Source organism: Ammodytes marinus, assembly GCF_949987685.1.
Source record: "Ammodytes marinus genome assembly, chromosome: 11".
Classification (NCBI taxonomy): Eukaryota; Metazoa; Chordata; class Actinopteri; order Uranoscopiformes; family Ammodytidae; genus Ammodytes; species Ammodytes marinus.
This window is the reverse complement of record NC_137215.1, coordinates 19,081,190-19,108,403: the sequence shown is the minus strand read 5'-3', so window position 1 is coordinate 19,108,403 and position 27,214 is coordinate 19,081,190. Positions and strand designations below refer to the sequence as shown.

Here is a 27,214-nt window from a genome sequence, read left to right as displayed (position 1 = left end):
GTGTTAAACACACACGGTCAAGAGGACAGATTATCTTAATGTTGTGCGAGTGCACAGTTAAAGGGTCGTTTACAGTTTCACAGAGGAAGTGATTCAGACAACAGCACAACACAGAAACCTGTCAAAGTCAACTGACCTGTCAAAATCAATACGTGACAGTGATATCATTTATTGCACAAGCCAATCCGTATAAACACACATTTTAAAATAAAAATAAGACATTATAACTTATTCTAAAGATTATAAATTAATTAAATTTCAAAGATAAAACTGGATTTATGGAAGATTTGTGTTTCTGGCATTTATTCTAATTCCCTCATACCTTTAGATATATTCAGACGTACAGCATCTCTCTTTCTCACACTCACACACACACACACACGCACACACACACATACACACACACACGCCCCAGTTTGTGCTAAAAACATAGAAACAAACTCACACACATAAAATAATTAAAAATTCAGAAATAAGGGTTTGATGATCAAATCCATGGCAGTCTTCTCATTCAGCAGCAGTAGCAGCAGATGTTTCTCCCAAATTACCCGAATCATTCCGACCCTCATCGTAACCAAGGCTGTAGATGGACACATACGAAATGAATTAAATAAACAAACAATGATCAATTCAATATAGAAGTTATGTATTTTTAACTGCAACAGGACTGAAGGGACTTGAAAGGGAAATTATTATCCTCAGATGCTTACAATCGGTTTTGCGTCTTCTTTTTCCAAAACTTTTTGCGCTTGGTCTGGAGAAAACTTGAGCATGGAGGCAAGCACTTTGGCCATTGTCTGCGGATGAGGAGAAAATGCATGACACAAATTTAAAAATGTAAAAAGATGTCCTGGACTTTTAGTTCAAAATAAATGCACTTTGACTTACCTCCAAATATTTTATTTTTATTTTTATTTTGGTATACACACATTTGTTGTTACAGGTGAAGTGAGCAATATATTTATGTTAATATAAGTGTTAAATTGCTCTATATTCATACAGTGATCACTTATATAGCGTGCACGCTTCATAACACAGGTCTCTCAGTCACCCGCTCTGCATGTAATCGTCAAATAAACTTTTAGAGACCACAACCTGATATCCAATCAGAAGAGCGAATGCTACAGACCGGCACGTCTCACTGCCGGTGCACGTGCGGTATGGGGACGAGGGAGGGGGACTGCTTACTGCAGTCACAGACAGGAAGTTAGCTAATAGTACCATTTCGCTTACTGAACCTTTAATGCATGCTTTGTTGATGTTACTAGTACAAATTTCAATATCCCTTCCACAAACACAAGATACACTCAACTCCTATCTTTGACACAATGATCGGAGACAATTAAAGCTGCCCCCCACTCACACCCAAATCAACTCCAGGCCTATCTGCCAGGGTGCATGTATTTCCCCATAAACACAGGGCATACACAGTAACCCTAATCAGAAACAGGTCTGCTGTGTAGGAAACCTAACCGCTCAACTAACACTCAACAAGGCCAGCATGTCTTTGGATGGCAAGTCTGCGTCATGCAAGATGTATGCATGTCCCAGCAGGGCAGCCTGGGGGACATCCTCCACACAGGGGAGGTCTGCCATGCTGCCATAAAGACTAACTGTTTGCAGAGGACGAGCTGGGAAAGCCCTGCTGACTTTAGGACCGTGTCAACAGCACTGTTAATGAGGGCGATCGCTGTTAATTTGACCCAACAAACACCGGACACAACATGACTTTTACATGTGGTTCTGAACGGTCTTGTGTTGTGTGCTGCACATGGAGGTCATTTGGTTTTAAGAAGCTTGGTTGGCTTTATTGACCACATATTTATGGAGTACGACATGTCTGTCTTTGTCAGGGAAAGAATGATTAAGTCATGAAGCCCTGTTTAACGATCTAAAGCGGTTTGTTTTTCTCGTCAGTGTTATGGGAGGAGGAGAGGTGCAAACAGGAGTGACACAGCGCAAAGAAAGTTGAAGGTAAGTTTGGTGGAAGATGTTTTCGTAGAACTTGAAGTGAGAAATGAAGTTCCATGACAGTCAGGCACAGTGCCGTCATAACTCACTAGTCCTCCTTTCAAAATGAAAAGGAAGACTGTGATTGGCTCAGCTGCTGGAGAGCAATGAGACCAGTGATGGGATGCACAACACCTACTGCCGTGTATCTGTCGTTGCACTTGTAAGATTTAAATAGTATCACTAATATTGGAAAATGGAACTTAAAAAACTAGAATTGATTATTCTATGATTTTTGTTTATAATATTGTAAGGAGACAAGAGACATACCTTTGTTTCCCTTCCCATCATGTATTCAAACAACACCTTCCTCAAGTATTCCATCTCAGTGGGTTCTGACATGGCATCAGTGAATCCAGGATCTGTAAAAAAAAAACAAGCAATAACAGCCATGTTATCATCTGCAACCTGGTATGTTACTATTGTGTATATTTGAGTAAGAATGTTATCATCACATTCAAATAATATGTCATGTGTGTTTTACTCTCTGCTGCCATTTTGGCCAAAGCCTTATTGGGAAGGGATGTGTTTGTCTAGGGGAGGTAGGGAAATGTGGTTATTACTTTTCACAATCCAGTAATTTAAATCCCGTCCAGAGCACACATGTGGGTGTTTTTTTGCCCCACCACCCCTTTATTAATTCCAGCCACAGAAACCTACTGTTTCCCAGTGCACTTTTTAGGCAACAAAGGCCGTTTGGCGTGTTTAATAAGTGAGCAGCATGGCTACAATGTTATAGCCATCGTTCCCCCATAGTAGTAATCCTGTACGAATGGGCCTCGTGTCTCTGGTGAAAAGGAAAATATCTCTCTGGTTTTAAACAATAAATAAACAAACAAAACATTGCTATAAGACATCATTAAGAATGACATTCTTAAAAAATTTACAAATCCGGTTTGTTAAGGTATATTTGATTTTCCTTTTTAGTTTAAGCAAATACTAGCATTTACCACACACGTAAGGGCCCACAGCACACACACACATACACAAACGGACACAAAAACAGAGCTTCTTCTTCTTGTTACAGACAATATACGAAGCCACTTTCTGTAAGGAGTATGGGCTCAAATTAAGCAGCAGCTATAAGCACAGGAAAGACTGGCGAGGCTCAGCATGGGCACATTAATACTGGCATAGGCACATTAATACTGGGGGAGTCAAAGAATAAACCTTTTAATTCTCCGCCCAAAGCCATAACACCATTATGCCTCTAAAAACTATGAATGGAAAACTGTGTTTAAACATGGATGGGGCTGGTAACACTTAAGACTGACGCTTCTACCAACTGAGACGTTCCCATCAGCTCTTAAATATGGATACACCAACACACTCTCTGCCTGTCTGGAATAATAATTTCGGACGACACTAAATGTTCTTGAAGAGAGGGCCGTGTGATTGGAGGGCAGGCGATGGTGATAGAGAAGAGCAAATAACTCTTTGATCTCTCACGCGAGGTAACAGGGTCACCAATAGATCACATAGCCTTTGTTCTGCTGACCCCACGTTGCCCTAGCTGAGCCGACCATCCCCACCAGTCACGCTGCTAAATATATGAAACCAGATCGGCCCTTCTACCTTCAACCACAGCTCTAGGTTATTTAAGTCAGCTCAACAGATTTCTAATGAACGGAGAGACCCTTTCACTAATGAGTACTTTAGGTCCAACAGGACAAAGTAGGTTTAAGGCTAAATATTGTATGTGTATTGAAAGGTAAAAGTCTGTGTGCTGCATGGTCCTGTGCGAGAAGCGTTACAGAGCACAATCTGCAAAACCCATTAAGTCCATAGGTGTCTTCCCCCCCCCCCCTTCTGACAGCATATTCTCTTTACTACACCAGCAGGGACGGACTAAGAGAAATGTAGATGTCACCCAATCTCACCTACCTCTCTAAATACCCTCTCACACACACACACACACACATTCAGTCTATGATATACTTGACAAAACTGCATTGACTTAAAGTCAGTACCTAGAGACTTTGCCTAACCTTGACCACAACGGTTATATGTCTAACCCTAACCAGACCCCAATTATAACCGCAGCCCCAGTCTTAACCAGTAAGCTTAAAATCTTGCTGAGTGGGCCAAAATGTCATTGAAAGCATACTGTAGTTTAACCAGACCACACACGCCCACACACTACTCCGGATCTGCAGCTTCTGGTCCATCTCCGATCCATGAAGAACTGTGGGAGGTGGCGGATTTACTGGATTTGACTGAGTGTCAAAAACACCAACTCTGACATCTTACAGGGCAGCTAGGCTCTGGTTTGTATATTGTATGTTTTACTACTTAAAAATCCCCATAGGTAACCAGACAAATACTTCAAGAGTAAACAGTTAATGTTAGATTTTGCATTGATACTGTACTCTGATCAGGCGTTTTTCATACCATCTTTGTTGTGATGATTAGAGGGAAATTGGCTCAAGTAGCAGAACTAAACGGTTCATGGTGTTAACGTTACCTTTGAACGTGCTCCCCATGCTCCCCGTGCTCCCGAGATGAGTTACAACAGTCTTTCTCTGGAAACATTTAATCTTGTCCTCAAGCGAGTGAATCTACCATGGAGAAGCACACACACATTCACAAATGAATAATACAAAAAAAAGAGAGAGTGAGAGAGAGAGAGAGAGAGAGAGAGAGAGAGAGAGAGAGAGAGAGCTTGACCCAGGTGGGTTAATTCTATACATTAGCTTAATTGTCGATCGTGTGAAAATGACGATGTGTGTGAGAAAAACTGTGGGAGGCGTTGGTCTAATTGTTTATAGGGTTAAACCAAATGTAAACAGATGTGCTGTGTAATTAAGTTGATTCAGCGGGAGAGCAGTAGCTCCTCTTGCTTGGGGACACAGAATCCTGGGAATACACTGCATGGGATTTGCTCTTCACTTGTCCCCGCGAAGAGCGTCTGCACAGACACACACACACACACACACACACACACACACACACACACGTGGCCCGTACACTCACTCTCTCCACAAAGCTCTGCTCCTTCAGCCGAGCCTCGCTCAACATAGTCGTCTTCTCGGCTAGATGAGCCTGAGGTAGAGAAGGACAGAGAAGTGGAAGGTTTAACAAGGAATGCAAGGATGTACGTTTTCTCGATCAAACAGCTTTACAGCCGTAATGGGCATAAATTATATGAATCCTGGAAACAGTGAAACCAGTGGGACTAGAACCAGCAGACATACCTGTAGTTCTTCCATGCTCATCTCAGCCTGTATAAATATGAAAAAAGGAAAGTACATTATGTTAGAATAGAATAAAAAAAAGTAATATGTAAAAATAATACTTAATACAGTTCGACTTGTCTACAAATCCCATGAAGAGATAAAAATCGACAATAAATTGATCCCAGGAATAGGGATGGGAATTGATAAGAATTTAACGATTCTGATTCCGATTCTGCTTATCGATCCGATTCCTTATCGATTCTCATTGTGTGAGAAAATAAGTACAAATGTGTTTATTTGTATTAACCTGCTTAAATATCTGATCAGAAGTGTTTCTAGTGAGTGCAAAGATTATCAAGAGTACTTTAGGATTAGGAAATTGTCAATTTTCACATTAATTGGTCCGGACAAAAAAAAAGGTTTGCCTTTTTAAGCCCAAATGCCATTATGTTCCCTAAAAACTAAAAACACAGACTGAAAACAGTTAAGGAAGAGCTTGTGCCTTTTGGAATATTAACTGTGCTCATTTGCATTCAACTTGAAACAAAATTCAACTGACATAAAAAATACAAAGAAGTCTTCTGTAAAGATAAGACCAACTATCAACTTTGGCAAATTAACCATTTGTTTGCAGAAAAAATATCATGTATGCCCTCTCAGGAAGGATACGAGATATTTTATGTACATGCTGTTCTAATGTGCAGCGCGCTGTTTATTATTAATATAACGGCCCGTCATCAGACACATTTGCACATCGGTCGCTCCTCAAGTAATCCAAGCCTTTTTTTTTGTATGGGCAGAGATCGTTATTTTAAGTGTGTAGTTACAAAGTGTCATGTTTAACTTTAGTGTAGGGTTCGTCTCAACCACCGTGCGTAAAGGGTGCATTAAAACAGCTGACGGGAGGAAAAAGAAAAAGGCTCTCGCCTTTTTATCTCTCTTCCTTTTTTATAAGCCCGTCCGCTGTTTATTATTAATATAACGGCCCGTCATCAGACACATGTGCCGGATGGTTTTTGAACATCAATCGCTCCATCAAGTTATCCAAGTCAATGCTTTCTGTATGGGCTGAGATCGTTATTTTAAGTGTGTCTTTATGAAGTTTATTGTTAAATTAAGTGTAGACTATTGTTTCCTTATCACCGGACCGTAGAGTTCCGCTGTATGTTGTTAAGGGTTCGTCTCCACCCGCCGTGCGTAAAGGCAGCACTATAACAGCTGACTGGAGGAAAAAGAAACAAACCAGCTGACGAATGTGAGTAAACACTGCGGGGCTTAAGGCAGTGGTCAAGAACACCTTTTTGCTTTGCTTTATGCTGCTCTCACCTTTTTATCTCTCTCCCTCTTTTATTAGCCCACACATATGCCTACACACGTTAATTCTCACACATTGTATGTACAAGTCCAATGGGCAATTCTGGTGTCGACTAGACAGGCAGCGGACATTTAAACGTTTAACCGTCAGGATCGCCGTCTGCTCGCTTGCGCTCGTGCGCGTGTCATTTGACGAAATGGAAACTGTTGTTTGCAAGTGGCCGTATTGTCGTCTTTTCAAGTGAAAAACAACCAACATTTAGAGAGATTCTGTCTCAACGCCATGTTTGCTGCGTTCTGAACCAAAACAAAGCAGCGCGAGTGTCAAGTCATGACACATTTGCAACAAGCGGAACCGATAAGCGGAATCGTTAAGCATGCATGTTAACGATTCCAGGGAATTGGTTGACTCGGCACCGGTTCTGAAGCGGAACCGGGTCTCGATTCCCATCCTTACCCAGGAACAAGTATTAGCAAAGTGTAATATAGCGTACTGCTCTGTACCAAGTTATATTGTTTTACATGAACTATGAACTGTGACACACTGTCACTCCCTGTGACATGTTTCTTGAATCCGATAAATGTGGGCACTAGTTTATTTTGAGTTCAATCCCACATACTCAGTACTGGCTAGAGAACAAAATGTGTATCAATCCACTGCTGAAAATAGTTCCTGACAAATAGGTGATTCAGCTCTTTTTACGGATGTTTTCTAAAAGCTAACATTTCTCAATGTTTTGTAAATTTTTTAAAGAGTACGTTTCTTTGTGAAATTATAATACTGTATGTATACTAAAATGATATATAAATAGTTTGTATTTTTTCGGAAATTTTGGGAACCAAATACATGTGGAAGAAGTTAGAAAGTACTGAGGGATGGACTTACACTCATAATACTAATCCTCTATATGGAGTACCAGCTGCCTAGTCTTTTAATAACACAGTACAGGTAAAGGACTGTTGGAGCCCAGTCAAGTGAGCTCAGACAGACTAAACAGACTTGTACTTTTGAAAGAGAATTTGTCTGCTGTCTGTATGGAGGGACGCACTGACCCACTGTCTAAATGAAGAATGGTTTGTGAGGCCCGCAGTAAGGAAAGGCCTCCAGAAGAATAACCCCATACAATCCACTCATAAAGTTATTACCTCAGAAAAATGCAGCAGAGAGAGAGCAGCGTAACTCTGTGTTTGTGTGCATCTGGACACAGTGTAACGGCAAAAGAATGCGCAGGGGTCTCATGGCACCTCAACACCTGGGTAAATCACTCCCCGGGGAAGGTTTTTGTCCTATCTGGCCCCTTTTAGAGCATGCACATCTTGCATGCGAGTATTGCTGAGGTATAAATCTTAGGCCTAAGAATCACCACATACGATAATAATTGAGAACAGGGATGGAGGCTGGCTGCGGCCTCACAATCTCTGTTTCCCGAGGAGAGCATTCCTGAGCGTTTCAAACAAGATTCGTAGGATCCGGCGCGCTTTGGAGAGCAGCCACACGACCGGAGCACAAGACTGATCAGAGCAAAGTATGTAAGCAAATTGTCCCTGAGCTCTTAGACGGAATCCTTCAATTACCAAGCAAGACCAAGGAAAAAAGATGAAACTGCTTAGTCTGTTAACCTGAATGTGAACTTTTAAATAATAAAAAAAAATATTTTGGCACACACACAAAAGCTCATCTGGATTAGGCTGTCAATCGAAATGAGTAATGTTTCTATCACACTCCAGCCTTATCTCAGAGGAGGGAGCTGAAAAGAAATGATTCCATACAGCCATTGTTATACCATGAAGCCATTGTAAAGTGACTTATGATTTCAACAGAACCACTGCATAAACGTAACGTTAACCTCCAGTCTTGTATATAGTGGGCTTTAATAGCTGCAGGTACAAATTTCTAAAGCTGTGTAAACGTAAAAATGTCGGCAATACATCAACCAGTTGTGACAGGGATTGCAGATGTTTAAAGACCTGGTGAGTGTGTGCAGAGGGTCAGAATTGTTTGTACCTCAGAATTGTTATGGCTCTTTCCTTGCAAGTCCTCCAGTTCTTTCTGGACCTGCCACACCCTGTCTCCCATCTCCTCCTCTCGACTCTGAAAACAAGACAATAAATTGTTTTAAACAATGGCTAGCCCATTTCCTATGTTTCATCTCAACTCAAGTTTGTCAGACACATCGCTCAGTCAAGTCACAGCCTTGGTTCAGAGCTACCGCCCTTAATTACGTCTAGAAAAAAGTAAACAGAGAATTATTCACCAGCAGCTGACTGTTCAATGAAGAACACTTTGATGGATTTCCAAATATACATCGTGCATCAGGCGTTGACTAAGAAGTCAAGCTTTTAGTAGATTCCGCAGGAGAAAGGGTTGTCAAATATATCCACATAGTAATTTGGCTATAACATCTAAACAATGTTGTTAAGAATGTGTGACAACTAGTTAGCAAGCTGTTGACGGTGTAATGACAAAAGAGTAATGAACAAACAATCCAATATCTTACAAAAAGTAATGGATAAATGTTTCAAATGGTTAACAAATTAAATACGTTTTCTAAAAGTAACCTTTCTTCTTAAGTGTCAGAATTCAGTGATTTCTGTATTCCAGTCTGGCTTTAAACTAGACAAGAACTATCTTTACATCAACAAATCTAATTTGTAATGTTAGAAGTGTACCCTTACTTATATCTTATAGTAATATTTCATTTTTCAATATATTCATATACATGTAAAATAAATGATTCGAAAAAGCAAAACGTACTCGATACATTGTTGAAATAGCCAAAATTGCTGACTGGTATTGGATATGATTGAAATCGTTATACTGTAGCTAAAATATCATCCGGCAGGGCTGTGGGGTGTGTGTGACAAAAAAGTTGGGAACCACTGCTGCTTTTGAAATGAAGTTTATGCCAACAGTGACAGCATTCAAATGGTGGGTGGGGTTAATATCCTTTCCATGATTCCATGATAACCATATCAAATGTACATGTTTTTTACAGTACCTGTATAACCTCTTCATATTTCTTAACAGTTCTTTGCAGATCATCCTCCTTCTGGTCAATCAGCCTCCTCAACTGACTGGCTTCTTCTCGATGGCTATCGATGAGCTCTGATTCAACACTCTGGGCCTTCCCTATGTCGAGGAAAGAGGCCAGTGTTAACACATAAAAAGACTAAATAAATAATATATAAATAATATTCCAAACCACTCAAGTCACATCCCATCTGGACTTTAACATGGTTTAACCAAGGAGGAAACAAGGACACAGGGCAATTCAGACAAACTGTTTCCAGATGCAATGATCACTTCATTTTGTTCCACCCAGTGACGAGATTAAAAAATAAATAAAATCATAATCTTTCCATGTAGTGATTCCACCCTTCTGTTGAACATGAAAAGCAATAATATTCACTTAAAGCTTCACATTTTAAGGAAGTTGTTTGGGTGCCTAAAACATAAGTAGACTGTAATATTTTCTTATGGCTCACCAATGGCCTCCTTCACTGCTGTATCCAGCTCCTTCTCTTTCAAAGCCATTTGTGTGTTGAACTCCCTCATCAACTGCTTGAGAGCAGAGTTGTGCTTCATTTCCATGTCTTCCAACTCTAGTCTACAGGAACAGATGGTAAAAGTAAATATAATAAATTAGAACGGACACCACAAAACAGTTTCACAAGAAATCCATTGTAACTACTGAAGATAAACTTGTAGCAATGGGACATCATAAACTTACTTCATCTTTTTCTCATTGTCGTCTGAAAGCTCTCTCTTCAGGGCTTCTAGGTCCTGTTCGTGCTCTTTCCGCAGTACTCGGATGTCTTTCTGTAGCCTGGAGAAGTCCTTGTGGATTTTCTCCTTCTCGTTCTTCACTTGACGCAGACCGTCTTTGAGAGAGACCACTGAATCCCCATCCACTTCTTCCATCGGAGAGTGTTTCTCCAAGGCACTTTTGGTTTGCTGTACGCTGCTACATTTCACCATCATCTCGGCACCATGTTCTGATAGATCTTGGACCTGCTTGATAGTGGCCTGATCCAGCTGGGCATCCTTCTCACGTATTTCTTCTTTCAGATGATTTATTTCTGCGAGAAGGTTTCCGTTCTGCTCTGCTGCGTCTTTTAGCTTTGCTTCGATTTCATGTAACGACGCCTCAGCTTCTTTGAGCTCCCCTTGTTGAGCTGCATCTCCCTGAAGTGACGACAGCTTCTCTTCGTACACGTTTTTCAATTCCTCTAAAGACCTTTCCTTCTCAAGCCTCTCATCACTCAGAGCCTGTTCAAGTTGTTTCTCCTGCTCTTCCTTTAGCTTGGCGAGAGCTTCCTCGAGTGCCTTCGTTTTCTCTTCAAATGTTTCTGCATGCTGTTTGCCTGAAGTTTCGTTACTCTTGAGTTCCTCCAGGCTACTCTGAAGATCCTTGACGGCCTTCTCTTTCTCCTCAAGCTGAGCCGTCAGCTGTTTTTTAATCTGACCGATTTTCTGCTCGGCTTTTTTCTTCAGCTCAGACACTTTGCGAGCGCTCTCTGCCGCCAACCTCTCTTCAGTGGTCCTCAGACTCACCTCCTTGCTTATGATAATTTCATCTTTGATCCTCTCAAATTCTTCTCTTTGACTTTGGAGCTTGTGTTCACACTTTTGGTTGTCTTCCTCAAGAGAGCGTAGTCTTTCTACCATCTCCTGCTCCAAATCGCCATTCTGAGTGCACTGTGTCTGGCTCTGCTGCAGCTGCTCCACCAGCTCTCTCTTCTCATTCTCTCTGATGTTTTGCTGCTGTTCGAGGTCAGCCGTGAGTTTTTCGCACTCTTTTGTCTTCAAGGCCAACTGCTCCCGGAGCTCAACTAGTCGACTGTTGCAAACCTCCAGCTCAGAGGTGAGTCCGCTGACCTTTTGCTCTTTCTCACTCAACACCTGGTCCATCTCAGACTTGCTGATGGACTGATTGTCGATGCTTGAAGTCATCCTTTGCAGGGCTTCGTTCTTTTCAGAGATTTCACGCTCCAGCTCTTCAAGGTGGCTCTGCAGAGATTTAATAGCGTTGTCGTTCTGCGCAAACCTTGTCTCTGCCTTGTTCTTGCACTCAGACAGTCTGTTCCTTAGTGCATCGGCCTGCTCTAAAGCAGACTTTCTCTCCTGCTCCAGTCTCTCAATGGTCTCCTCCATTCTAGCGGCCACCTTTCGTCTCTCCTCTTCATACTGCTGGTTCAGTTGATTTATGGCTTCCTCCTTCTCTTTTGTGCTACTTGCGAGCTGATTTTTCATGTCACTGATGATGCCTTCCAAGTTACTGATTTGTGACTCCTTTGTTTTAATACTCTCTGATATGATTCGGTTTGCTTCGCTCAGCTCCTCAATTTTCCGAACCTTCTCACTGAGAGACTGAGAGCGATCCTCATTATTGTGTGTTAACGATTTAACATGCTCCGTGTGAACATTCACCTGAGTGGTCATCTGTTCTAATGAAATGCATAGATTCTTGTTCTCCTCCGTTCGCTGGCGAAGATTCTCCTCTAAAGTGCAAATAATATCTCCTTTCGTAAGGATAGTGGTTTTGAGATGCTCTACCTTCTTCTGGCTAGAGAGCAGTCGATCATTCAGCTCGTTCAACCTACATATGGCTCTTTGACAGAGTTCATTAGAGCCGGACTCCACTTTTGACTGAACCTCCTTACAGTAATCCTCCATTCGTTTTCGGATTGCGATTAATTGCTGTTGGAACTCTGCCTCCTTGGCTTGAAGCTGACCGGCAGTTTCCTCAAATTTATTCTGCAAGTCCTCACTTTCCTTACACCTGGAGCCTTCCAGAGCTCTAAGCTGCTTCTCGGTCTCCTCAAACTTATCTGTCAAGGTCTTTAACTTCTCTCCGTCCTGTTCCTTAGCAGTGTTAAACTGGTCCTGGAGGGAGTTCCTCTCATTTAGAGCTTGGTTAAGGTTCCTTTCCACTGACTCCATCTGTTGCCGGAGCATTGCTTCTTCCTGAGACAAACTTTCAAGCTTAACTGCCGCTTGGTTAAGCTCTTCTTGCAGCTTCTGCACGGTGGTTTCTCGGATCGCCAGGTCCTCCTTTAAAGCTTTTATGTCACGCAACCATTGCTCGTTCTCCTCTTTGCCTCTGCTAAGTTGCTGAGAAATGTCCTCCAGTTCCTGCGTCTTCTCCTGTAGTATTTGCGAGTGTTTCTCCATTAGTTCTTCCTCCTGCTGTCCTAACTTCTCCTGCCAACAACGCTCCAGCTTCTCAATCTCATGCTTATGGGTCTCATGAAGCTTTTCCACTTCTTCCTTATGGTTGGCCTGCAGCTCTGATATTGCGCTGCTCTGGCCTTGGGAGCTTGTTTGGGCCATCTCTACAATTTTCTCTTGGATTTGCTGCTCTTTCTGCTGAAGCTCTTTCTCCTTCTTAGCAAGTTCCTCCTTCATGTTCTCTTCATTCTGCTGAAGCTTTTTCTTAAAACTCTCTTGCATTTCTTTGGCCTTTTGTTTAAACTTTTCCAGTTTTGTTTCCTGTGATTTCAGCTTAGCTTCCAGATCAGTTCTAGTGTTTTTCAATTTCTTCTCAAGGGCAGCTTTTTCGTCATCCAGCCGTTTCTTCAGGCCTGCTTGTTGTTCCTGTTTAGTGTTCAGTTCTGTCTTAAAGGACTTTTCTTTCTCCGAGAGCTCCTGTGTGCTCTGTTGTAATTGCTGCTCTAGTTGTTGAAGAGACTTCTCTTTTTGTTGACATTCATTCTTTGCTACTTCCAACTGATGCTGCAAATCTGCCAACTCCTTCTTACAATGATCAAGATCATCTGAGATTTTACTTAACTGTGCACTAGATTCCTTTAAGCCTCCATTTTCCAGCTGGGATTGGGATAAACTTTGTTGCAGCTTGTCCAATTCCTTAACCTTAAAATTCAATTCTTGTACAGTGGAATGTGATTTTTCTTGTAGTGCTTTTTCTCTAAGAATGTGTTCTTTCATTTCCTTTTCTTTTTCCCTAAGAACAATATTCATGGCGTTAAGTTCCTCTTTAAGAGTTTTCTCAATACCACCCTGCTCCTGTTTGACATTGGCCAGCTCTACATTGTGCTTTGCGGCCAAATCTTGAAGCCTCTTCTCATAGTCTTGAGCTAACCTTTGAGCATCTACCAACTCCTCCTCCAGAAGCTGTTTACTCTTCAAAGCCTCAGAAAGTTCAGCAGAAACTGCCTCTACCTCTGTCTGTTTTGCTTCCAGTTTCTCGAAAGTTTTCTGGTTCATGTCTTCGACGTGTCCTTGGAACTGCAGTTCTTTATCTTTCAGAAGGGTCTCCACTTCAACTCTGTGTTTTTCCTTGAGCCCCTCCACAGCGGTGTTATGCTGCTGGGTTAGGGTGCCCTTGTGCTTTTCCAGCTGCTTCTGGTGCTTCTCCTTCACTGCGGAAATTTGCTTATTGTGTTTATCTTTCAGCTTTTCCATCTGGCTGGAAAGTTCATGGGACACACTTGATCCATCTTGTGAGATCTTCTCCAAAGAACTCTCCAGCTCCAATATTCTCTGCAATCACAGACATTAAGGAAGTTAGATCCTTTTATAACATCACTACAAATTATCGTGAGACGGCTATAAAACATTTTTTTTTAAAGTTTGACAGTACTGAATTAGGACAGGTAGCTTTAATGGCGTGGAGGGATGAAGGTGTGTGGTAGTTCTGAACAGCACCTTGTTTCAGTTTTTTTAGGTAGACACTATTATGTCACTTTTATCTACCCCTTTTCCATGTGGAATGACTTAAAATGAAAGTGTATAGATATTTTGAAATTGTACTTACATTTTGCAATTTAAATAAATATGCTCAAGTATGCTGAAATATGTGGAGGATTTCAAAAGCAGTGACCTTCATTGATTATTAATTAACTGCCTGATTCCTTTATTTTAAAGTAGGATTTTGCAGTGAATACATTTATCTTAAACATCCTGTGTGTGTGTCTGTGTGTGTGTGTGTGTGTGTGTGCGTGCGTGTTCCTGTAAAGCCAACAGCTTGCCAAAAAAGAGGGGATTAAACATACATTGCAGCCTCAAAGTTCAGAGTAAGCCATACTTAAGTCTTAATTAGGTCCAATATTAACTACTTTAAAAAAAAAATATTGTATAAAAAAAAATAAAGGCTCACAGTTCTTGCAGCTTCCAGCTCCAACTGGATCTCTTTAACCTTGCTTTCAGCTTCTGTCCTCAGAGCGGTCTTCTGTAACTCTACATCCTCCACAGCCAGAGACGCCTGCTGTTCTTGCTCCTTTCCTAACTGTGAAAACTCCACTTTGCACTGCTCCTAAATACACAGGCAGCACAATCAAGTCAAATCAAAACATTTCAAAAGGGATTGTATTTCAATTGATTGACTTCATTATGTGTTGTGCTTAAATTAATGAAAACATTTGGCACAAACCACAGCTTTGTTGATTATGGCACTCATCTCTTCTTCTTTAGCAGCCAAAGCCTCACTGTGTAGTTTTTCCAACTTGGCCACAGTTTCCTCTGATGATTTCTAATAATATAATTGATAACGATAACAACAAATGTGATTGATATAGTGCATTTCTGTGTTCACAAAGACCCTTAATCACATACCAAATATTGCAAATATCTCAAAATGTGCATCAAAAGCAAAAAATGCATCTCCATGTCAGTGGTGGAGTAGTTTTAACAGGCAATATTGTTAATAACAGTATGCTCTTCTAAAATATTTTTTTCTAATGTGAATCCGTTGGTCAATGTAATTACCATACTTTGCTTCTAATAAGTGACAGGATGTGACCTCAGATGTTTAAACAATTACAACAGGGTAATACCATGAATGCTAATGTACTAATTACTTCTTTAAATTGTAAACAAATACACAAGTATTCAGCAGAAGTCACTTCCTGACCTTCATGATAGTGACGACCTCCTGTTTGACTCTTGTGAGCTCCTGCTGCAGACTCTTCCTCTCTTCCTCGCCGGCCCTTTCAACTTCTTTCACTTGCTCCTCCAGCTGAACCTGCAGCTGTTTTCGGGCCTCCTCCGCCCTCTGAGCTACACCCAGCGCCCGTTCAAGTTCTTCAAATACTTTTGTAAAAAAAAAAATTCAGAATATATTCAGAAAGGACAATTATTGTTTTACAGTTACAGATGTGGATTCCACTCACCAGATTTCTCAGCCTTTTCTTTCTGATCCTGTAATTCTTCTTTCTGGGCAGTAGCCTGTTGTAGCCTGGAACGGAGCTGTGCAACCTCATCTTCTTTCATTTCCAGTGTCTCATGCATCTGGCGCTTTGTCTCAGCAATAACCATTCCCTGAAAGAAAATCAAACTTTTGAGTGTAGTCTGAGCACAGCAAATTGACACTGAATTTGATGTTGATGTTGATTTGATCTGATAAGTACTATCTCTGTATTTTACACCCAGCTCAAGCCCTGTGTCTGTACTAGTTTTTGACTTAAAGTGCTTTTGGCATTCCTCACAGAAATCGCATCAGCTGCTGTCCATCATGCAGAGCTGGGGTCAAAGTTTAAGAGAAACAATATGGGACTTCAAGGTGTCTGACCTCTACGCTCAATGGCAGAGTAAGGACAACAAAATAAGTACTGTCTTCTTATACAACTGAATGTGCAGGACCTTTAATCAAGATGTATCCAATGCCTAACAAACTCCTCACCCACCTTGTCCTGCTCCAGCTGTTCAATGAGGTTCTTGGCGTCACGCAGTTGAGTGATCAGCTTAGTCTTTTCTGCAGTGTGCAGTTCCTATAAAACATAAAACATTTGACTGAATAACAAATGAGAAAGTCACATATTATTCACCCATTTCTGATTTCTGGATTATTTTGTTTATGCTTTGGTCAAATGACTTCAATATGAGATGTTTTTCTGCACCACCCATGATGCCTCACCCACAAGCCAAATAACCAGTGTGTACACAAGCCCAGCTAAACCAACATGTAGACCCAAATTATAGCCCTTTTTAGCAGCAGCGGCATGTAGTAGCTATGACTCCGTGACACCACTATGTAACCAGTGGTTACTAAACAGGAAATGCTGGGCAGACTGTACTTCTCTGTTGTTTGATTCATGTTTGCAAGGAGGCACGAGTGTCATATGCAGACTTTGGATTAACAGTATCTTGAATTTATAAAAACTATTTGAGATATATATGTCAAATTGTATATTCTGCCAACCAGACTGTTAATTAAGAATTTAAGAAAAAGCGCCCTGAGCTGTAGGTCTGGAATCATAGACAGATGGTCTGTTTTATGGGTTATCTTTCCGAGGCAGGGGATGAGCCCAGCCCGCCCAGCAGTTCCAGGATGCCTTCATGCTGCTTAAGGGGGCTATACGCCTGTTAACCTCTGCTTTTTGTCACACAGGAACTGCCCTATTCCCAAACAGAGCGCTCACAGACTCAACACATAAGCAATGGTAAAAAAAATGAAAAGCCCTCAATCGAAAGTACAGTCACAGACAAGCTGCCTATTATCACAGCGTCTCTCTAACAACAACCATCTGTTATCAGACACTGCAGAACATAAGAGCAGCAATGGACAAGCTAAACAAGCCGATCATACCACGAAGCAAAATGTTTTGAAATCAATGAAAACAATGGTTGAATCGTGTCACACTGAAATGAACTCGCACCCTGGAGCTTGGCCAGAGAATTTGAATTTCACAGATTCTGAGTCACAGCGAGCCACTGCGTCACGGTGATAATGGAGTCACATTATCAGCGGGACCACAACGACTCTGGCAGACACTTTGCAACACAACATTAACGACCCTAAACACACTGTTCAGCCATTTTTGCGGCATCTCAGCCCAGCCCCATTTTTATCAAACCTCTTTGTAATTACACAGTTTACTGCCACATCAATTCTTAGTGAGCAGCTGTCTCCAGGAAGATGATTTAAAATATGTGGTTACTTTGGACTTTTTCCTAAATTCATTATTGACAAAGTGATAAAGATTATAAGCTGAGACATTATCTAAAATTCATAAAAATGTCCTAATGTTACAGTATGACCACGGTTAGCCACCTTCATCTTCTCCAGCTCCTGCAGTCTCTCCTGCAGCTGCTCCTGCAGAGTCTCGTTCTCAGTGCCCAGCTGGGCGCTGCGCTCCTTGTGTGTGCGCATCACTTCTTTGCATTTCTGCAGAAGGTTTTCCTGCCTCTTCACTCTCTTCTGCAGAGCCTCCAGGAGTTTGGTTGGATCGCTGTTGCCCTCTCCTGTCCAGAAAATAAAATGCACCAGTTAAGAAGAGATAATATTACACCGGCCTGCGTTCACAGCAAAAGCAACATGAGCAACACTGGCAGCCAGCAGCCATTAATTTTCATGTTTTCGTACGAAGTAATATGCAGTAGAAAACATGTATTTTAACTTCCTTGGTTCTGCATAACTCTACTAAAAAGCTGACTATTCACAAAGTGAGAGTGATGTCTGCAGTGCTTCTTGAAAGTCCCGCCCCTGACAGCGACTGCAAGAGGGGCTGGCAGCGCGATATGAGCGACCCGAGCGCCCACAGGCGTATTTGACACTTTTGGTTTGAACGCATAGCAAAGGCTGTGGAAATAATTCGCATTTAGAGTAAGTCTCATCTTCATAAAATTAATATTTTGCTTTTTGCCCCAAGCTAAAAACAAAAATGGTTTGCCTACCCTCGGTGACTTCAGGCTCTGCTCCGTGCTCCTTCATAGGGCTTTGCATGGGAGAGGGTAAGTTTGAAACATCTTCAGTTTGAGGACCGTCACCCTCAGGTGGCACAGCACCGGAGATTCCCTTGGCTCGTTTCTTCAACAGAGCGACCTGTTGGAAACAGCAAAAACAAAAGTTAGCAAAATAAAACGTTACGTAGTCACAAACTTAAATATAAAACAGTATCAATTACTTTATGAAATATCTTAAAGCAAACATGTAAAGTAGCCTTATAATATCTTAATCTTTCTTAATCAGCCATGTTTATTTCTTATTAATTAGAGTAGAGAGAGTACTGTATATGAGGACACAAATGTCTTAAAAGCTGCTGCTGCCCTGTATAATAAAACAACTACGCCACCATCAATGTCCCCAAACACACCTGTGTTTGGAGTACAGTGATCATCTGGTCTTTCTCCTCCAGCGTGGCGTCAAACTCTTCCTGTAGATGTTTCTTGGCCTGCTGGTCCATCTGAAGCTCCTACGAATCGTTGAATATGTTCACTCGTCGGCAAATCATTTATCAAAAAGCCAGACAGATGTTGAGCCAGGGAGACAACAACATTCATAACACAAACATAGCCATACCTCCCGCAGCTCCCCTATCCGACGGAGAGCTTTATCTTGACTCTGACTGAGGATGACCTGAGGGGGACGCAGAACAGAAATGAACATCCAAATCACCGGAAACACATTGTGTGAAGATGTCATTATGTTTGCCAACGTGCAGGTTAGAAAAAATTACCTGCGATTTTTCTTTATCTCGTTGTACAGTTCGGTACGCAGTAACAAGCTGCAGTGTGGAGAAGTCGAGGCGAGTAAAAAGGGACGAAACCGAGAAGAGATAAAAACATGAATGAGGATTCTGTGTCAGATGCACTATTTCATGGTTTTTCAATATTCATATGGGTCCCAGGTGTTTACAGAGATCTACCTTGCTGAAAACCTGGGTTCAAAAAGCCCAGCCAGATGTTTCTCCCCTTGTGGCGTCATAAGGGGACACACCCCCCTCATTATCCTCCTCACCAACCTAACTTAACACTACCTGCACCTTTAATAAGCAGCACACCCCCCAGAAACCCCCAAATCTAACTGGCAGTGGGAGGTGGTGCCTGTTCCCCCACATGGGTCAGACAAAGGCTTAAAACAGGAGATTAAGCAATGGCACTGAGGAATATAAAGTTTTTTTGGACACTACACCATGAAAACTGTTTCTAGAAGAAACCCAAATTACAATTTTAAACCTGAAAATTAGCATAATATGTTACTTTTAAAGCATTTGTAGTTATACACTTGTACTGCTCTGTGCTACTATACTAAAGAGGTGAATGAAATGGTAATCTTCTTGGGTCCATTCTCTGTGTGACTCTCACCTCTGAGTACTTCCCTCTGTACTTGCCCAGGCTCCTCTCCACTCTTAGCAGTCGATGCAACAGCTGCTCCTTGGAAAGGGCTTCGGTAGTCCCTGGTGGCTCCTCAGCCTCGCTCTCAATGTCTGAGGGGGGGTCATACGTGGGGGGGCCGGGGGACTCGCTCTCTCCCACAAGTGTCAGGGACTCTCGCGACGAGCTTCGGACCAGGCTTTCTTTAGACGGCGAGCGGAACAGGTTTTCTGCCCGACTGGCACCCACTCGAATCAACGACTCCATAGAGGGAACTTTTAACTGCAGTTTCTGAGCGAACGACTGCGTCTCATCTCTCTGTTGGTAGGAGCGAGAAATTGCATTTTTATTTATTTTTTTAATGCATCAAGGAATATGCATTATAACATTAAAGGTGGATTCAGCGATTCTGGAGAGCGCTTGCTGTCAAAATAATTTTTTTTTAATCAATCAGCGAATATCTCCTACCTGTCCATACTGTGTGTGCACTGAAAAAAATATTGTGTTAAAACACAGCCTAGGCTCTGTAAACGGGTATGTAAACATGGGGGGGGGCACTGTAGCTAGCAACATACCAGTTGAGAGAGGCTAGGCTATGTATTAACACAATATTTTTGTTCAATGCACACAGTATAGACAGGTATGGGGATAATAATGAGATATTCAATTATTTTGACAAAGTGATTTTGACAACAAGTGTTCTCTAGAATCGCTGACTCCACCTTTAACTTGAAGATCACAGAGGAATCGGGAGAAGACTAGGTAATAAACTTACAAGAGGAGAAGCATGTCCATCTCCATTGATGCTACCTCTGGGAGATCTTGCTGGTCCTTTAGAGGCACTCTGCAGATACAAAGACATTATGAGAGAAAGGAAAACAGTGCCAGTGGACTTGTCCTGGGCCTGTTAGTCATCCACACCCAGCGGGGCTCTCTCTGATTACTCTGGGAGGAGCAATATTAGTATTGCTTAGAGCAATGCAGGGGCAATGGGTACCCTCATGCAACTTGGAAAAAACAGAGAGGGGTTAAATACATAAAAGAAGGCATCTCTACATACATTACATATACATTCAACAAAAAGGGTTAAAAACTAGGTTCTACAAGAACAGCCATGAGGTCAGAACAAACAGAGAGTTAAAGTTGAGTAGGATGCTTGCCGGTGTCGTGTGCAGGTGTATTACAAGAGCCCAAGATATAAAAAATTGTAGTAAGCGCACATTGAGCAGCTCAGTTGGTTAAGTTGACTTGTTAGAAGCAGGATCAGAGTAAGCAAATGTTCTCCTCCCTTGTCCGGCTCCGAGCTACTCCTACCAGTCTGGGTGACTGTTCAAAACGAACAATATTTCTATCCCGTTTCTTCTGGAAATGTTCTTCACCTCGGGGATACGTTTTAGTGGGTTTTACAGGTTAGGAAAGTTTTTTTTTCTGAAAACCTAGACATTTAAATCCTAACTTTTTTTTTGTTTTTTTAGGGGGGCGCAAGGGATCCTGAATTTAAACGGACATTAAATAAATATTGGTCTTTTATTATTTCTACCGTGTATCAGGGTAGTTGTTAGATTCAACAGAGCTGAAAGAGCATGGAGAAAGAACCAATTATACTGTGAGTTACACGATTCAGAAGGGTAAAGGGTTAAAGCTGGAATCACTCCCACCACTCAGTAGCTTTAAAAACATGTTACAATCAGCTCTAAAAGAACACTGCAACTGTTTTTAACCTGATGCCTTTTATTTATTTTTAATTTGTTTTTTTAGCTGTATGTATTAGCTTGTTTTTATATAGCCTGTTATGAAGTGTAATTTTAGCATTATAGTGTCAATTGTGGTGTACTTTATTTGTGTGTGTGTGTGGCCTTGTGCAAATTCTGCAACTTCTTTTCTGCTGCCTGTCTTGGCCAGGACTCCCTGTGAGAAGAGTTACTGTAACTCAATGGGACCTTCCTGGTGAAATAAAGGTTAAATTAAATTAAATTAAATTAAATTAAAAAAAAATATTGTTGGAAGTCAGAGTGTGCAAGAAAACTCTTTATTCAAAACTAACACACTTGATATCTTACTACATGTGAATTAAAGACCAAAATTAACTCCATATAGCACACAATACTTACTGACTTCTTTCAAAGGTCTTCACCATGTGAAGATGCTAAACAACTTTGCCTACAGTAAACCAATACACCAATGTCTCTACCGGCAACACATGATTGACTTCAAATTGTAAGTGGTCCTCAAAGCAAGATTTTGTGACTCACAACAGTATTATCACTACCACGTCAATCATGCACAACATTATTCCAAGAGACAGAAGGAATCCTTGAATAAAGCTGTGGTCAAAATAAAATGTAGACATCAACAAAATGAATGAGATAGTTTGATGGGATAACTCTCAATGGAATGAGAAATTGAAACCTTGTGAGGACATGTTGGTAAAATTTTTATAAGATGTAGATGGAAAATGACAAAGACAATCTAACAAAACGTTTGTGAAGGTCCGTTTGTCTGTCCTTAAGAGTTTCTAGCAAACTGTTCATCCGGTCTACTTCACACTTGGCAGGTGTATTGCTGAGGACCCATGGGAGTGAAATGTCAAGTGTTTTGGATCAGCAGATCTGTAGAAAACGATGAAAACCTTGTCAAGCCAGCTGGACTTTTGTTGCAAGTCTATCAGCGCTGTTACAGTACGAGTGCTTGGGTGTGGCAAAAAAGGGACGATAGTGCACTGTCTGCTACCGTAATAGCATGAATAGATGCCCATCAAAATCCAAGTGATGACACAGGCACTGGACTAGTGTGATGGACTTAAGATATGTGCGGATCATTACAAAAGATGATAACGGCCCTAGATGTATATGTAACAGCAAACATTAAAACTCTCCAGATCATTGGAAAAGGTTTAAGGTTAACCTGTTAAGTATAATGCAATTATAGATTTTGGATATTTTGAAATACACGTGCGTTACAGGAACTGCAAATAGTTAGCTAAACCCCCTTCACAAGGAGTAGTTAGTAAGTAGTCAAAACACAAATATCTAATATAGATCAAACAGACATTTTACTCTACATTAAACGGATCTGATCTCAGACATTTAAACAGACATACAGAATGTTAAAAATGAATGGGCTGTACACATTTAAAATCTGTTGGGTATCACCATTGATGAATGCTTAGTAGTTACAAATGTTATTGTCCTCTTACTGCCTCCACATGTAACCACAGTACTGAACATCTAGTTTTTCAGGTCCACAAGGGCAAATACAAAAGTGCTACGGTCTGTTTGTTTACTTGGAAGAGTTACGAGCCATTTAACATTTCAACTGCTTACAAAGCCTGTCTACACAGCTTGTAAAATGAAAAACATCTCCAAAAACTCTCCAAATAAACAGACATGTGGCAGGGGGAGAAGGGACGAAGGCCATCAGGCAACATAACAGGGTGTTGGGGGATCTCTACAGCAAGCAACTAAAGATTCCTTCAGACAATGGGGCAATATTCATTTCGGTCACGTAGAATAATAACTGAAAGGTAGGGGTTGTAAACCAACATATGGCAGACAAAGCACACAAGCTTCTATTCCCATAATGTAAACCATAACTCCCATTGGATGCAGGGTTAGCCTAGATACGAGATGCCTTCTTGTTGCTAAAATCCAAAGGAAACAGGAGACAGAGAGCAAGGGAACAAGCTGTCCCTACATTGGGGCCACAGTCCTCTACCGGTTCCCCAAAGGCGCGGAGACGGGCGGAGGGAACAGGGCAAGAGGAGGAGGAGAAGGAGGAGGAGGAGGAAGAGACAGGAAGTGAGGACAAACTCACCACACTGGCTACCTGGGCCGTTTTGGGTTGTTTTGAATGGTCCAGAGCAAAGATAGTATACTCAGAGAGAAAAGCGGGTTCTGCTATCATCCCGGCCAGCATCTGACCCCCGTCAGTGCGGTAACGGGACGAGAGGAACACAGAGAGCAATGAGAAAAAAACAACACCATGAGCGTGAAGTGAGCGCTGAAGGGGAGTGTGTCTATGGCCCGACTGTCCAGGAAGAGGCTGGCCGAGAGAGGCTGAGATGGATGGAGAGAGAGAGAGAGAGGGAGGGAGGTAGAGAGGGAGGGAGGTAGAGAGAGAGACAGTAGGAGAGAGAGACTATATGGGATAGGAAGAAAAACATGAAAAACGGGAAAGTGAATCACTCAAACAACATTAATGTTATGAATAACAGTTTGACATCTCTGCGTGCATTTTTAAGTAAGGATGTTATGAAACCAAACAGGCTAAATATGCCTCCAATAATCAATTACCAAATAAGCTCTTTCACAGATGTCAAAGTGTTAAAGGCCTACTTCACCGGTTTGAATATGAAGGTGTATTGAATTCTGAGATCCTATGTAGTATAAATGTGCGAAAAAAATTGAAATCGGTTCATCCTAGCCTGAGAAAAGGCAGAAAGAGTGTTTTTTTAACCCTATATTTCTCTTTCTCGTGACATCACAGAAAGAGAAATATAGGGTTAAAAAAAAATTACTTTGTAAATATTACTGTGATGTCTTTTACTGTGACATCACAGTAATATTTACAAAGTACGTTTTTTTTAACCCTATATTTCTCTTTCTGTGATGTCACGAGAAAGAGAAATATAGGGTTAAAAAAACACTCTTTCTGCCTTTTCTCAGGCTAGGATGAACCGATTTTAATTTTTTTTGCACATTTATACTACATAGGATCTCAGAATTCAATACACCTTCATATTCAAACCGGTGAAGTAGGCCTTTAAGAGATTTCTGAGAGGTGAAAAAAGGATGCTGCGATGATAAGAAGCTTCTAATCTGAGGGCCGGGGTTACAACAACACATATGTGTTTCCATTGGAGAAAGGAGAATATAGAAACCTGACCAAAAGGGGGGAACTGTCGCAATTCCAGTTTAGGGTTTATCAGTGTCGGAATGAAGAAAACAGACACTACCGTAAACATCCATGTCTTATGCTGGAAAATAGATGCATTTGACCGTATGTTGCATCAGCAATTTTACAGTCATGGTCAGTACCTCATTGTCGGTCTACCTCCGTCATGAAAGTTTTGAATAAACTTGCCCATAATCCACTGGGGGAAAAATATTGCAACAAATCATAAAACATTAATTATTCATACTCATGCTGAAATGCGGGCTGCTTGCCACCTTTAAAGTACAGTTTCCAATGTCTCTGAATGAGAATCTCTTTTGGGGCAAGCACTTTCAGAATAGATAAAGAAAAACTTAATGTTAAATGAGATTTATCTTGAATTATATGTCATTCATATTAAAAAGCTTTTTAACCTAAGACATCATTGTAATAATAATTGGCCAAATGCTCTTGAAGATTAACATGAAAATGCCCCTGATTTGAATTTAAATGTTTTACTTCACTGTCCCATGTGATAAGACATGCAATTGAATGAAGAGAAAACCTAACCGACCATACCTGTGTGTAAGGAGATCACAGAGCCGATTACTCCGTGACATTAGTTTTCAAGGTTTTAAAGCGGCTCTTGTGTTCTCATCAAAATACAATGGTAATTGTTACCCGGGTGGCAGATTGTCATTCGTTGCCTGAAGCAATGGAGCGGCCACGACTTCAGAAGAAATATGCTTTGGGAATTAAGAGCAGGGAATAACACAAGTCTTTTATTATATTAACAAATTAAGATCAGACAGAGCTATGAGACTGTTGTTCAAACTGCATTTGAGAATAGAAGATGAGTAGTGTAAAAGGAATAGCCAACTGATTTTAAAAACTGACAGCACTACTTGGTGACCGATTTATTTCCCCTTGGCCGAGCAATCAAAAAGGAACTGGCTTGTTATTGAGGGGGCATTAAGCGCAAAACAAAACACACGGGAGGCTCTGGAGGGCTGACGGAAACATCACTCTGCTGAAAATTTGAAGAAAAGCTTGGGAGAGAACAAGACATCGCTACAGGAAGTTAATCATGTATCCGTCACAGACTGACACCGCGCTCACCTCTCTGTCACTGGGAGACGGAGAGCCATCGTGAGGCAACGGAGGAGTTTGGCTGCTTCGCCGGTCTCCACTGCCCATCTGTTAAAACATATAAAACAGTAGGTGTATTTATTAGATTTAAAAAAAAAAATCAAACACAATCACAAACCCCCTTCTTTACTGATAAGGGTTTGATGGACCAATATGATACTACTATTTGCATGATCTAATTTTTTTCTTGTCATTGAATCCCCCACTGTTTGTCAATCTTCACCTTTGGCCCCAACCAGCTTAATGTCCTGGTTAATGGATGTCCTGAACTGCAAACACAAAAACACTAATACATTGAAGTTCGCTCCACAAACCCGACAAGAGACGTTTAAAGACTATAGGGCTGGTAGGATGTATTATTTAAATCATGATAAAGCACACTATAGGCTACTGTATGTCGATTTAGGTTATTTCTATTATCAAGGTCATCATGGACCTTTGTATCCTTATGAGTTCAATTGAAAGTTGTATATTAATTTCCTGATTTATTTTGAGTTGCCTTTAAGGGGAGCTGCATCTTTCCAGTCATTCCTAAATCCTTAACCTGTATCCATGAAATAAGGTTTCACTTGTCCATGTATAGCTCCACCCCGCCCCCCCACCCCCAATTATTTTACTATTGTTTAATTGTTTTTCGCTAAGATTGATCTTCAATAAAAATTATTATACATTATAATTTCATATTGTCTCATGCCTTAGAAAGAGCAAACCCCAACCATTCATAAAGTCAATAGAATAGTTCAAAATTAAAACAACATATGCAAAGCTTTTACAAATCAGCAGTGACATAAAATACAGGTTGAACCTGAACAGCAGGGTTAGGATTAAACCAAGCATTGCAAACTACTGTTTAGCAAGAGATTAAGCAGCTTGTAGCAATGCTTGTAATGATTATTTACTATAACTTCCACCTTGAAAACTGTCCTTTCATATCGCTGACTTTTAATATTCATGAATTGCGATGGCAGGCGTCAGGCACCTGCTGGATTTGTCAAATGAAGCTGCAAGCTGAGGTCCACTTGCAGCAGAGGTAAGCAACACTAAAACAGATACGCCCATAGTCTAAAATATAATTTCTGACTTGTGTTTAGGCTACAAAGTAGTTCACGTTTGGCTGCCCATAGGTAGGACAACGAGATTTACCAGTTACAAGTTTTCTTGAACGCAGCTCACCAGCAGCAGCTGATGACAACTATGTTAAGCAGCTAAATTAATTAGCATGGTGCTAACCTTAAAAAGAAAGGGTCAAGCTGACATAAGAAAGATAACAAAAGTTGACAGCTCATAAAGTTATGTAAATAAGATATTACTAAGCATTCATTTTCGAAGCGTGAACTAGCATATATGCGAAATGACAGCTATCGTCCTTGGCTAGCACATCAGCAGTGTAAACAGTAGTTAGCTTAGCGACTTAGCTCACAGCAACAACAACTGACCTGGGCCTGCTGTGGTGACTGCGCATTCCTCTGTGGGGACTGCTCCTCGTTTATCCTCTGCTTCAGCTTCTTAAACATCTTGTCACGCCAACGAAGCAAACGGGAGACGAGCAGATGACCACTGTCCGGTGGAGATGTGTTTGGTTTTCTTTTAGCCTGACATCCAATCCTCAGTGCTCAGACTTCCTTGTTCGCTCCTAATC

The 27,214-nt window shown here is 41.2% G+C and overlaps 1 protein-coding gene across 2 annotated transcripts; it reads right to left on the bottom strand.

The window, feature by feature from the left end:
• Positions 1–139: 139 nt before the first annotated feature.
• On the bottom strand, positions 140–27,214 carry golga4 (golgin A4). 2 transcript variants are annotated; one of them, XM_080037160.1, is made up of 24 exons: positions 27,012–27,214; positions 25,546–25,623; positions 20,330–20,398; positions 19,546–19,872; positions 18,918–18,965; positions 18,761–18,817; positions 18,555–18,653; positions 18,136–18,283; positions 17,513–17,703; positions 16,146–16,229; positions 15,633–15,780; positions 15,374–15,552; positions 14,894–14,992; positions 14,621–14,776; positions 10,232–14,004; positions 9,987–10,108; positions 9,500–9,630; positions 8,506–8,592; positions 5,205–5,231; positions 4,984–5,052; positions 4,475–4,568; positions 2,281–2,372; positions 711–797; positions 140–580 (listed from the first exon to the last, which is right to left on the bottom strand). In XM_080037160.1, the coding sequence occupies exons 1-24, from the start codon at positions 27,087–27,089 to the stop codon at positions 566–568; spliced, it is 6,258 nt and encodes a 2,085-aa protein (XP_079893286.1). In that variant the 5' UTR covers positions 27,090–27,214; the 3' UTR covers positions 140–565. The 2 variants fall into 2 exon arrangements, with proteins under 2 accessions (XP_079893286.1, XP_079893287.1); XM_080037161.1 differs by lacking the exons at positions 25,546–25,623; positions 27,012–27,214 and adding an exon at positions 23,368–23,460.

What these genes read in the sequence shown, in the direction of transcription:
- golga4 (XM_080037160.1), bottom strand. Translation starts at nt 27,089, where the DNA reads ATGTTTAAGAAGCTGAAGCAGAGGATAAACGAGGAGCAGTCCCCACAG. An exon ending in TGAGCATGGAAGAACTACAG is followed by an intron (nt 5,053 to 5,204) that starts GTATGTCTGCTG and finishes TCTCTACCTCAG; the next exon opens with GCTCATCTAGCCGAGAAGAC. An exon ending in AGCAGAGCTTTGTGGAGAGA is followed by an intron (nt 4,569 to 4,983) that starts GTGAGTGTACGG and finishes TCTCCATGGTAG; the next exon opens with ATTCACTCGCTTGAGGACAA.